At 37.2% G+C, this 13,445-nt stretch overlaps 1 protein-coding gene across 1 annotated transcript in view; it reads left to right on the plus strand.

Annotated features, from left to right (window-relative positions):
- Frem2 (FRAS1 related extracellular matrix 2) overlaps positions 1-13,445 on the plus strand; it is a 179,761-nt gene that overhangs the window by 60,067 nt on the left and 106,249 nt on the right. Inside the window, exon 3 of the mRNA XM_046454228.2 lies at positions 12,135-12,281. Within this exon, the coding sequence (XP_046310184.1) occupies positions 12,135-12,281 (147 nt within the window). The remainder of the gene's footprint in view (positions 1-12,134; positions 12,282-13,445) is intronic.

A 13,445-nucleotide genomic window follows, 5' to 3' on the forward strand; every position in this document is an offset into this window, starting at 1 on the left:
CACATTTTTGAGGGGAAAATGGCAGCAAGCCACTACAAAGGTCTGGGTTTTATAGGGTTTAGCAGGCCCAGGTCATGGGAGGAGTTTTGGTGGTGGGCTCATGGAGGGCGGGGCAGGGGGGCAGGTAGGGGAACAGTAAGAACCTTCCCTGGGGCCTCTGGTCTATATCCTTCAATCACCCACTCCCAGGTACCCTGGGTTTAGACTATATTATGAGTTGTAGAGTCATTGTAGTTGCTTTCCAGATGTGCTTTCTTAAGTGGCTGCATGTCATCAGTCAGAATTCTCTGCATATTCAAATTGTCTCTAATACACAATTTCAAATCCTCAGCATATTCATAAAATGCCACCTGTGTTTGAATATTAACCAAGTGAAGAAAAAAATATGGTTTATCTTGACCCGAGAAAGAATTTGTCACATTGATTCTTTCTTCTTGAGAAAGAGAGGAAAAGAGAGAGAAGCATGATTTTTGCCTGTGATATCATTTGGATTTTGACCAAATAGATACTTAGTTCCAAAACTCCTTCAAGGAATCCTGCCATAGTTTCTCCAAAAAATGGGCTCTTGGATTATGTTCCTTTGCATCATTTTCCTAAGGAATTTAAAAAAATGACGTTTCTTAAAGCGTGATGCAGATCCTAACTCTCCTGAACCCACGTTCTTCCCAGGGGCAGCCTGACTTTTCAGTTATCTCTTTCTTCTTCCCACTGCTTCCACTGACCCTGCAGAGCTGGACTGATCCCTTCCTTCCTAGGAGCCTGCCCATCATCCTTCACCTGCAATTGTTTCCTGCAGTTCCCTTCCAGGGGGTCCAGCCCTTTGTGTCCCTCCTGGAGACCTTTGTACAAAGCCCTTAGTGGTCCTTCCCATCTCACACCCTTGCACAGTCCTCTGAGCCCCAGGTACTTTATGTTTACATCTTTAATAAAATTTCTGTGTGGTGTTTGGTTCATCCCCTTTATTAGAATCTAAGTTTTACAGAAGGGAATATACTTGAACCACTTATACATCCTACTATATGTGCTTTGCCCAGAGCTCTGTTCAAAAATACGCATTGAATTAAACGGCTCCTTGTTCAATTTTTGTTTTGCTAACAGGGTATGGTGCTCTATGACAAAACCGACTTCTCTGTATACTTATTGTAGTTGTGTTTTTCTTCTTCTTCTTTTAGCAGCTAAATATGTAAATGAACAACTTTCAAATTAATCTCAGATAGGGAAATCACCAAGGAGGGCCGCATTTTGTAGCTCTGGCATAATTTTAAAGGGATCAGAGCAGTCACCAAAGGGTTGAACTAATTAAACAATATTACAAGTTAAGTACAAAAGCTAGCTTTGCAAAACTAATCTGAAATAAATGAAAAGAAAATGTGAATAAACCTGTGCATTGATATTATAGTACTTCACCTCTTCTCCATGTCTTTGTCTGTTTCTCTGTCTCTATTTCTCTTCCCCCTGTCACCACACACACATTCTCTACTTTTCGTTCTTCTCTTATAGAAGAAATAGCTATTAACTAATCATGATTCCATAAATTTATTTTAAGCCTACAAATGTAAAACTGCCACATGTTGATTTTGCTACTGAAAGCAAATATAGCTGAAAAATGTTACCAAGCCACATTTAAAAGAACAATAGCAAAAAAATTAAACAAAATGATCTTCGGGAAATTCTCACTTAGTTCTAACTTTCCAGTATACTAAGTTAAAATCCAATCACAATATTTTGAATTTGTAGATTAGCTTTTGTGCTCCTGTCTCACACAAATCCCTCCATCCTGGCTATCAAATTTAAATTCTGGGAATAATGGAATAGGTTAAAGGTTTTTTTTTTCTTGTTAAAAGTTAGATTGATTTCCTTCTCTTTTATACTTTTGTCTCCTGATGTGAATATACTACATTGTCAAAAGATAATCCAAAATACAGTTCAGCATGTAATGCACGTTAATTGCAATGAGATTCTCACAGTAATGTGTCTAGTACTGTTATACACATAGGAATTAGAAAACAGCCTTACTTTGCAGGGAATTAACTAAATGGTGCTAAACCGGTTACTCCTGGAGGTTCAGGGTACCCAGAGCCACTGCCTTCCTTTCCCCAGCCTCTTTGGGGTGGGGGAGATGTCTGGCGCCACAAAAGGAATTAGGTTCTGGTTTGAACAGAGACCTGAAGGCTATTAAGTTTATTTTAAGAATGTGTTGCCAGAGATCTAATAAATTTATTTGTAGCTTCAGGCTGTGCATGCATGAAATCTTGCTGCACCAGGTGTTTTGCCTTTTTTTCCTTTCCCCAGAGGGAGAAGAGGGTGTGGATCATCCCCACAAATTCAACTCTCCATAAAGCATTTAGTGTTTCTATGAAAGTGCAGTGGATTTTTGCTTTTTAATTTTGACTTCTCTTGGTAAATGAGAAAAATGATAGAAAATTATTCCTAGGCTGCTTTAAAAAGAAAAAAGTAAGTCCCTCCCAATTTACATATATATGTACATACATATATGTATATGTATATATAACATGTCATAAATTACAATTTAAATATAAATTAGATATAAAAATTATATGTAATATGTTTTACATATAATTTTAATATAAATTAGACATAAAATGTATTTTATATAATATATCATACATAAAATTTTAAGCACATTATTTTTATGATCTTGTCCTTGCTTAAGGACAGTATTTGAGATCAGTCTATTAAATATAAAGACCCCTAAACCAGAAAGGAAAACTTCTGGGAATATATTCCTCTTTTTTACAAATACTCTCTTTATAATTTTATTCAAATCACAATCTTTCTGGATCTTGGTAAAATTGCATGAGAAAAGATACAATACAATGTTCATTCTTGCTCCAAAATGCTTGGAGTCTATATTTGTATTGTTCACCAACACAATTATTTCTTGAATTAGTTTGTGATTTTGTTTAAAATATAGTGTTACATTTGCATTTTTAGCAGCAAAAAAAAAAAAATTCTTAGCTTCTCACATTGCATCATTAAAATGGCAAAGTTAGCTTTTCATTTGAGATTCCAAATGACAATGAGTAACATCTTTGTGGTGAATGAAAGTTCACCTTGCAATTACATGTTGGCTCTGTCCTTTGTGCTTTGTGGATGTGCACCTGAATTCCCTACCCTAGGCCTGCATACCAGCAGTAAAGACATTCATGCCACTGGTGTGAAGGTTCCAACTAAGAAAGCGAAGTGTGACAAAATTAAGTCAGATTTGATTAAGAAAATCTGCTTAAACCTTAGGTGAAGAGATGTAAACTTGTGGTTCTGCTCTTCTCTTTTTCTTTTTGTTGCAGAGAATGGAAATAAACACAATTTGTTAAAATTTAAATTTATTTACTTATTTTAAACTGGAGCTGGGGGAGGGTTCTGTGCTTGGATAATGCAAAGAAGGATTCCTGCAGGCTGGGGCTTGCAGATTCCACCCCAGCTGTGGCCTGATGGGTCAGCCTGGATCAGTAAGTGTAGAAGAAGACTCTTCCTTTCAGCCTTCCCAGCTTAAACTATAAATTCATTCATAGAAAAAGAGGATTTTAATTCTTAGCTTGTGTTAATTAATAAGTCCACCTTAAATATTTAGAAACTGACCTTCAGATTCTGGCTTTTTGCTTTTTGTTTTTGTTTATTTTTTTAATTTTTACTATTTGCCTGCCTCATTATTCATTAGCACCAGGAATAGAAGGAAACTCACTCAGATAATATTTTGCTCCTATTCAATAGCATTAATTTTGTAAATTAAGTTAAGCAAATCAGGATTAATCTGGAATAGCCTGAAAAGAAATATTGATCTGAATGACATAATCTGATAATTTGGAGGAAGTATAGAAAGAATACTAACAGGCTGGATTCAAATCCTAGATCTGCCACCTACTATATCTATAGAGATTTTAACTGGGTGACTTAACCTGCACTCATTTACCTGATTCATAGAATGTGAAAATTATTAACTTGCAGGGTTAGTAATCCAAACATTCATTCAGGAGCCTGGGTAAAAACTTGCAGGGTTGCGAGTTTCATTAAGATTATGTATATATTTTAAAGATCACACTGATCATGGCCCCCAGTGCGTCCAGCCCTCTATACTGGGCAGTTTTAGGGTCTTCAAGGATGAACTGAATTCAGATATCTTGCAAGTACAACCAGGTTCCAGTTGCTTTTGGCGAGTCTTTTTTTATCGCTTAATACCTGCATTGTCCCAAGGCCGCCTGGTCCAAGCCCATGCCACTGGTTGGTGAAGATAATGTTTACTATTTTACCAAGAATAGGTGTTCTCTACAGTAAACCTGGTCCCTTGATACCAGCAGAGCTCCTCAGAAATTCTAGCAGCTATGCCTGGCCCTCCCATAGCATAGGCCCTGCCTGTGTCTCCAAGAACCCCAAGGAGTGGGCCCTAGAGCTGTGTGGTAACCTTTTTCTGTTATTCTGTATTGAAGAAAAAAGGTGTCCAAAAGCTTGCTGCTTGGACCCTGGTATGAGAAAAAAAAACTAATTAAGCAACTCTCTAAATTTCCACTTATATTTTTTTTCTTTCTTGGGACCCAAACATTCATTCAGGAGCCTGGGTAAAAGTTAGATATGAAGAAACTTATACTTTGAAATCTGCTTCACACTGATACTTAAAACTTTGTATGGAATCTACCTTTGTGTCTGACATTGATTTCCATTCTTGTGAGTTCTCTCTCCGAAGGCTTCCTATAACCCAAGAAAATCAGCTCCCATGAGGTCTGTCACTCCAGTTCCCCACATAAGCATAGGTAAGCATGAACCCCAGTTGTGGGCTGTGCTTTAAACACAGATGCTAATATGAATTATCCTAAGACACTCTGGCAGGATTAGGAGCAATTCTGCATCAGAATTCCTTCCATGTAAATTACTTTCACATAGGTTAATAGCAATTCTGTAAATTCTCTTTGTTTATCCTCATATCATGGCACATAGTCATGCAGGAGGCAGGACACCCTTCATCCATGAACCACAATGGTGTCTGCATCCTTGTGCAGTGGTAGCCAGAGACAGATGGCTGGAGGAAGGCCAGGAGTGCCTGTCTAAGAATATAGTAAGAGTTCTTTTGGTTCACACTCCTGAGCGTAATGCAGGGAATGTGTTGATTCAAGAAAGGGGAAAAGGTGTTGGGGAGCAGAAGATGTTTCTGCTCCTGTGCTCCATTGTTCATGTCTTAAAAGAATAACTTATTGTAACTTGTACTCAGTAAGTTCAGTTGGTTTTCATGATTCAAAGCAGTTAGGTTCTATAAAATCACCATGAATACGAAATTAGCAAAGGCTGAATGGTTGTTCCTAGGGGAAATACAGGGTTAGGTTCCTATGAGCTCTAGTCCATTTCCATCAACCAATAAATACATGACCTAGTTTCATGTATGCTTCTGTTCAGAGACACCTCATTTGATATTTCTTGTTGATTCAGTAGCTTTGCAGGCACTGCCAACAGCACTGTAACTCACGTGTGTGAACAAAAGTTATCCAACATACACATTTTCTTTCTAAGACACGTTACAGCTTTCTTGTGTTTAGGAAGACTTGATGGCACTTCAGCAATATGATCTGGAGTCATTTTAAATGGTGAAAACACCAAGAAAATAATACCCAGATGTGAACAGCGTGGTGCTAAACAGACTGTGAAAGAGAAACCAAAGTAGCAGGTTTTGCAAAATTTTTGACCCTATGATGCACATGCCCAAGAATGACCTTGGAAATACTGGAGTACTAATTTGGGGATGACAAAATTATAAATTTTGATAAGTAGATGAATCTGCAAATATGAAATCCAGGAACCATGAGTATGGACTGTGAGTTAGCCAGTAATCTAGTAGAAGAATAGGAATATAAAGTCTTTGGAACCACATGTACAAATACCCACTATACACCCATGTTCTCCACCTGTTATGGGTAGATATATGACCAAGTCACATCCCCAAGGAACAATAATGTGGCTTCTGATACTTTTGGCTTTCAAGGTGAACATCAGTATATTTGTCAGTCGAAATCTGTACTCCCATATCACCTGGAAATTCATCTACAGGTTCTAGAGAGGAACAAAGAATAGCATGAACTACTCCATACTTGAGCTCAATTCAACGTAGATCATGTGACAATTACAAGATATGATATTTCCATTTATTCTTTTGGTGAGGAAGGGTGTGCTTGTTTGCACTTTTCCTGAAAGTAGCCTACAAGATCCTGGACGGGTATGTGTATTCAGTAGAGACCAACATGTGCTACCCTTATTTCTCTCTACCTCCTGGGTCTTCATCATTTCTTTTTCTTTCTATACATTTCTCTATACATTATCTTGTTTTTTGTTTGTTTTGTTTGCTTGTGTGTATGTGATTTGTTTTGTTTTGTTTTGTGGATCTTACCCCTTGTACATAAAATAGTGGAAATGTGAGGTGTGCAGAATGGAGGAAGAAAACAATATATCAATGATCAAAAGTTTAATATGGTGATAATTTTTTCTTTTTGAGGTACTGGGGATTGAATCCAGGGGCACTCTACCGCTGAGCTACATCCTTGGCCCTTTTTATTTTATTTTTAAATTTTTAGAGTCTCTCACCAAATTGCTGAGGTTGGCCTCAAATTTGTGACCCTCCTGTCTCAGCTTCCTCACTAGCTGGGATTACAGGCATGCGCTGGTAGTAATTTTTGAATAATTAACTATTGAGCAAAAACAAGCATTAAAATTATTAAGTAGTCTACACATATTAAAAACCATTGCCTGAGGAACAAAAGGAGTAAAAACAAAAACTATGTTGGCAATTCTTCAGGGTCTGTCCGAAGTTCCTCAGGAGTTCCACAGTCACAGGAAGGCACAGCTGCTCTTGGGTCAATAGATGCTCATCATCTCTGTGTTTCTTGGGCATCTCAGAATGCACACCCCTTCCCACTCCAAGGGCAGATTTTGGATGCATCTTAAGTACTGCTTCTTTATCTCTATTATGCAATTTTTTAAATAGGAAAAGGAGCAGGAAATAAATATTTAATAAATGCCCTGAGCATCTATCTGAATTGAATTCTTTGAAATTCATTTTTTACAGGATTTCTTATCTCTAGTTTTATATTTAATCTTCCAGAAACACCTTCCTCTCCATCTCCTTGAATGTCCAAGAACCACCCTATACTTAAGGCCCATTTGAACACAATCTTCTTCATGACTTTGCCTTTGATGCCCAGAGGTTAAAGTCCCTCCCTCTTGTGAACTCTCATAGCTCCTTAATAGTGCCCTTCTTACAGTATCTGTCAGGATCTAGTTTGTGTGCAATATTTCTGGCATGTGCCATCTCCCATGTCAAATGCCAACCCCTGAGGGCCCGTAAGAGCCGAGTTGGCTTCAGCTTTGCACCAGATGGTTTCCAGTAAACAGTAAAATCAACCTGACTTCAAGGCCCAGAGGACAGGATTCCACAAGCTTAGATTCTATGGAAGATTCTAAAAACAATGCAGAGTTTGAGATCATCTTATCACAGAAATGGAGATAAAACAGAATTCTCATTTTTACTTTAATTTTACCTTCTCACCAGAATTACCAGCTCTGATCCTGACGGTGATTGCACAGTTGTTAATCACTGGGCTTTTCCTGTAAAGTGAGCAAGACCCCTTAAAATTTGCCTAAAAACCAAATTATCTCATTTCCCCCAATAAATTAGGTAATAATATAATAATCTTTTCTAATGTAAATACCTATTTCTATTGCTGGTTTAAATTACTCTATCCAGGTTTTTTGAGGGGTTTCTGTTTGTTTGTTTGTTTGTTTGTTTGTTTGTTTGTTTGTTTTAGTAGCTGTATATTTGGTTTCCAGCTCAAGCTTCTAGGCTGAACTTTATTCTGGGCAAATGAAATTTTACCAAGCTAAAAAATACCAAGAACATTCTCTATTGTTAACTAACTTGTCTTTTTCTTGTCAGTGTTAAAGCTGCACCAGCCTTTAACAAGCACAAGTCAAAGTTGTGACACTAGTTTCTTATTATTGAAGAGGTCTGCTTTGTCTTCAGGGAAATCAGGGGCCCTGTGTTTTTAGGGAGGGCTAATTGAAGACTGGAATTCTTTGTTATTCTAAAATAACTATTGAGTGTGAATTGAAAAAGAAAATGAAGAAGCCTGAAGACCAGCTGGAAAAGTTCAAAAGAGGTCTTTTCATCAAAACCTTAATGACTTTAGTGTCAGGGTTTGAGGACAAAGCATTTGGGAGTGTGGTTATCAGCTGTCAGGCACCTGTTGTGTGGATTTATGGTACAAGCTATGGACTTTGATTCCAATGAGACTAGCTCCTCCAGCATCATAGATGACAAATTTTATTTTAGAAAGGCAGCTAATCACAGGCAAGTAAAAATTTTTCAGGTTTTAAAGTTACTCAATTCCATCTACAATTTCGCATACAGTAGCTGTAGCTATTCACTATTCCCATTTATTGCAGTTTTATGAGGTACTTGAGAGGTGTGTAATAAATGAGTAAATAAGATGGCCTTCCACTCTTTAGGCAAACTACAGGGTTAAATTAGGCAAGATCACAGTTTCAATAAAGGGAGTTACAGTGAGCTACAGCTCAGTTCCTCAAATCCTGTATCACTCTAGCATCAAAAGTGAGTACTGAGATTTTACAAATTCCTATGATTCAGAAGAGTTTTGTCGTATTTACCTCTATTCAGAGTTAAGGTTTATAGACTGAACTTTATATTCTCTAGTTAAACATCTATTTTAAAACCCCAGTTTTAGAATGGATTTTAAGTTGATATAATATTTAACTTGGGGCATCTCATTGTCTTACAGGGCAAAGTTTCTTGATATTGTTTCTGAATTTCATTTCTAATGAGATCTCAAAGTGGTGGGTGGACATGTGAAATATTGGCAGATTTGTTCAACTGTGTGTCACATAAAACCTTGGATTAACCAGTATTTGGGCTCCTTCCTTCAATTCTGTGTTTTGTCTAAACTTGTGGGCCTTTGGGGAATATTTGAGGTTTTTTTTGTTTTTTTTTTTTTAATTTTTTATTGTGGGTTGTTCAAAACATTACAAATTTCTTGACATATCATATTCCACACTTTGATTCAAGTGGATTATGAACTCCCACCTTCACCCCATACACAGATTGCAGAATCACAACAATAGCTATGGTTACTGTGAACTGTATCCCCCATCCCACTGTGCTGTAGAACACTAGAATTTACTCCTACCACCTCACTGTGTTTGGGTAACCCTTATCCAACTTCTTTCCATCCCCAGTTCCCTCCACCCTTCTCAGCTTCTAGTAATGGCATTTAAAAGAATCTTTTTTTTTTAATGTTAAGGGAGATGCGCATTGGGTGTATGTATCTAATTATCACACGGTGCCCCACAAATAGGTATAATTAATAGTTTTTAGAAAGAAAGTGATGGGATGTGCAGCTGTAGGTGTTAGGATGGATAAGGAATGGCTTGGGATAGCTTGACAAGTTTGGAATAAAATCTGGGCTCACTGGAACCACAATCAAACTGGACAAAAATGTAGCCTAAAGTTGTTCTCATATGATAATTTGTTTAGAAATCAGACCTGTTTTTAATAGAAGGGAGATCAGTAGAGTAGAACAAGTGGATCGCAGGAGGGAAAGGGAAGGAAATTGAGCAATGAGATTGATCAAATTATGTGCATGTGTGAATATGGCATAATGAATTCCTCTGCTAAATGGAATGCACCAATAAAAATAAATAAATCAAACTGTCTTTGCCTTCACTTAATTGATGAAACATTGACAGTTGTAAAAGAATGGTCACTTTCAATTTCTGTCATAAATTAGTACAGTCAGTAAATTAGGACAATCAAACCATATGAAAGATAATGATTAAGAGCATAATTATGCAGAATAAGCAATACATGAGCAGCTATTGAATTCCAGAGGTGCAGGAGACTTCAGGAAGTTGCTGGGGTAAGATATTTCAAGAGTAGAACTTTGCCAAAGTACATCTTTGGGGCAGGAGAACAAGGTGTCAGAGGTGTAAGGGTAGCACAGTCAGGGCACTGCCAGGATCTTGGCCTGAACACAGAGTGAGAAACCTCAAGAGTAATGATCGGGATAGGTCAGGCTGACCCTGGAAATCCACAGAGAAAGGTTGACTTGATGTGTGCAGCAGCTGTAGGGAAATGGGGCTAAGGAGAAAGCAGCACAGGTGGGCTTGGGGAAGATGAAGAGTCGAGCCATGGGGGTGCAGGGTGGATTTGCGCATGCATTGGGGCAGGGCGAAGTAGGCTGACATTTGTTGAAGGATTCCATCTATGGACCGCATGGTGCTGTATGTGTATGGGTTATCTCACTTGATCCTTGAAGTAATCACAGGAACAGATGGTCCTGATGCTGTGAGTGTAGCTACCTAAAATATGGTATTACACATGGGAAACTGCTTAGTGTTTTAAATGGAAGGGATTTGTGGGCATATCCATTTTTTACTTATTTTTTTTAAATATAAATTGATTTCTGACCAGGAATTTTTTTTTGTCAATTTAAGAAGGAAACTCATATTTTGTGAACTTGTTATGCCAAACATTTCCTGGTCCCTGGGTACTCCCAGCTCTGCAGAGGAAAAGCTGTGGATGAGAAGACTTAGAATTCAAGGGCCACTTCTTTTCTTATCTGTTGCCTACTTTGGGGCAACTTTCTTCTCTGGACCTCAGTCTCTTCATCTGGAGAGTCAAATGACATTGCTGCTAACTACCACCTGTAACTATTTCAAGTACACACACGATGCATTGTTTGAAGTGTTTCAACAAGAATCTTTTATTTTTTGTTCAGTGTGCAAATAACATTTTATTGATTTGATGTATCACAATATAGTTAATCTTAAATTTTTCGGGTTTGGGGCTATTGTAGAAAATATGGCAATGAATTATTCCTCACAAATACATTTTACTTCTCCCATATAAGAACTTACAAGATGGAGGGATATGAACATGGTTTTTCTTCTTGTGTACATTGTCATTTAGCTATCTAAAAGGTTCCTGCTCATTTGCAAGTCAAACAAGAATAAACAGGAAAACCCATTTTCCTACATAATCTCAGCTGGACTAGGTTTTTATTCTTTAGTATGTGTTAATTGGTAACTCAATGTCACTGTACTTTTTATTTTTGAAAAAAATTCTAGAAAAAACAACATATTTGTCTGCTCACTCATTTCCCACTATGTAGATTTGTTTTCACCAGTCTATTAAAGATTTTTCTTTCCCATCTCATTTATTTTTCTTTACTGTAGCTCTCTTTATGTGAACTAAGAAAAGAAACTAGAATCGAAATTGTGCCTCTAGCCATGTTTATTATTTGGGCTTTTTTCCCCTACTCTTTTCCAGAAAGACTTAAAAGGAATTACTGATGCTTTTGTTTATAAACCTTACTTTACTCTGAAATAATTGGCAGAGATCAAAAGGAGTTTAGGGATAGGTGCGGAGTGATCAGCTGATAACCATTTTTTTTCCTTTCATTTACCCAACGTAGTAGCTTTCACAATAGAAAGATCACACGCAAAGGTTATTTTCTCCTGATAGGCAGCCAGCTTCGTTTTGGTGGGAAGGTGGGAGGAGAAACCCTTATCTTCAGAGAGGAATGGAAGTCAATGAAAAGAGTTGTCTGTTTGCTCTGAGGAATGGAGGGGAATCTAGTGGAGAGGGGCGGCGGGGAAGGGATATTTGTTTTTCCTTAAGTGGTTATAATGAAAGCCTTCCACCCAATTGCTCGGTGAACCAGAAAAAGGTATTTGTGAAGTTGTGTTTTTAAGAACATCACAAAGGAGCCTTGAGAACCTCTCCGTAGAAAAGCTTGCTCTTCAGCGACACCTTGTGGAAGGTTCATCATCCTGCAACGTGGATATTCGGTTTTAGGATTGAGCTAAATTGCCTCTGTTAGTTGTGTGCTTCTTCACCCTTACCAATTTCCCCCCCTGAAAAAGGATGGCATTTGTGAACAATTATGTCAGCTGTTTTGTGTCTGTGTAATAACCACTGAACAGTAAGCTGTATTTCATGTCGATTTCGAGAGTTGTGTATCAAACCATGCAACTGTATGGATTCTTCAAGTTGTATGCTGGAAATTTTAAGGTCACTCATTCAAGAAAGTATTAATATAGGGTTTTAAATTTTTATTTTCCAGGTGGAAACAAGTTAACCAATCAGCATTTTCATCTGAATTGGGCATGGATCTCCTTCGAAAAGGAATATTACCTGATCAATGAGGAATCTAAATTTCTCGATGTTGTTCTTAAACGTAGAGGTTACTTGGGAGAAACTTCATTTATAAGTAAGTTGAATTTGCATTTCTGTCTCAAAATCCCATTATTCTAGCAGCAGTTTATAACTTCCCTCCAGTTCACTTCTCTAGTTTAAACTTTCAGGGAGATACTGGCATTTCTTTAACTGGTTAAAACAAACAAACAACAAAAAACAAACAAACAAACTGCAGATTTGTATCAAGGGATGTACTTCTTCAAGCCATCAACCTAAATGTGGTTTTTTTCTGATATAAAATAACTTTATAAAATAGGAATGATCACTCATGAGTTAACAACTAAAAACAAATGTCACTAAATCTTAGAATAAGCTTAGGCTTATTCTAAAATTGTAACAACAGTGTTAAACATATGAGAGCTTAATAAATAAGCAAAAAAACTATTCAGTGATTTATTAGGCATGAAAGTGTAGTTTACTATTTGTTGTATTCAAATGTTCCAACTGGTCACTAAAAGTTCTATGAACATCATCAATGTGTTACATAAAAGTTTATGTTGTGAATTTTCTTGGTAACAAATATTAAAGTGTTAATTATTACTCACTTTCTTCTGCTTTATTTTCTTTTAGTAAAACTGAAAGTCAAAAGCAAATGATTATAACTTTTTCAACTCTGATTCAAGTTCAAATTCATTCAAGTGTAAAATAGGGAAAAGTAGATATACTGGTGATTTGAGGCTATAATATAGTGGCACAAAATATTTGATAATGTTTATGAAAATTGGCAGCACCTTAACAATTGTATTATTTTTGGTACTATGTTGTTTATTGACATTTAGGTTGTTAGAATTTATATGGCAAAAGCTTTTCATTAAGTTAGACTATCAACTAAGGAATCTAGGGAAGTATTAGCAAAATAAAAGGGTAGTAACCCTGTTTGTCTTCAGAATGGTTATTTTGAAATTTTACTGGTCCATGAACCCTTAAGTAGTACTCAGTCCTTATCACTAGAAAACCACCCCCTCACACCACCACACCTTTGCCTGGCCGCAACCTCCTGCCCTGCTCATGATTTCCCCTGATGTGTTTTAATACTGGATATTAATTGCTGCTTACTTTAAAAATACTTCTTTTTTTTAACTTTAGAAAAGGGTTTTCATACTCTGCTTTGTGGATTTCTTGAGGCTGGCTGCGGGGGGCGGGGGGTTGGCACCTGCAGATGTTGGGGCAGCTCTGC

The sequence above is a fragment of the Marmota monax genome, unplaced genomic scaffold (assembly GCF_021218885.2).
Source record: "Marmota monax isolate L192 unplaced genomic scaffold, Marmota_monax_Labrador192_F-V1.1 WCK01_AAM20220418_F8-fsc00011, whole genome shotgun sequence".
Taxonomy (NCBI): domain Eukaryota; kingdom Metazoa; phylum Chordata; class Mammalia; order Rodentia; family Sciuridae; genus Marmota; species Marmota monax.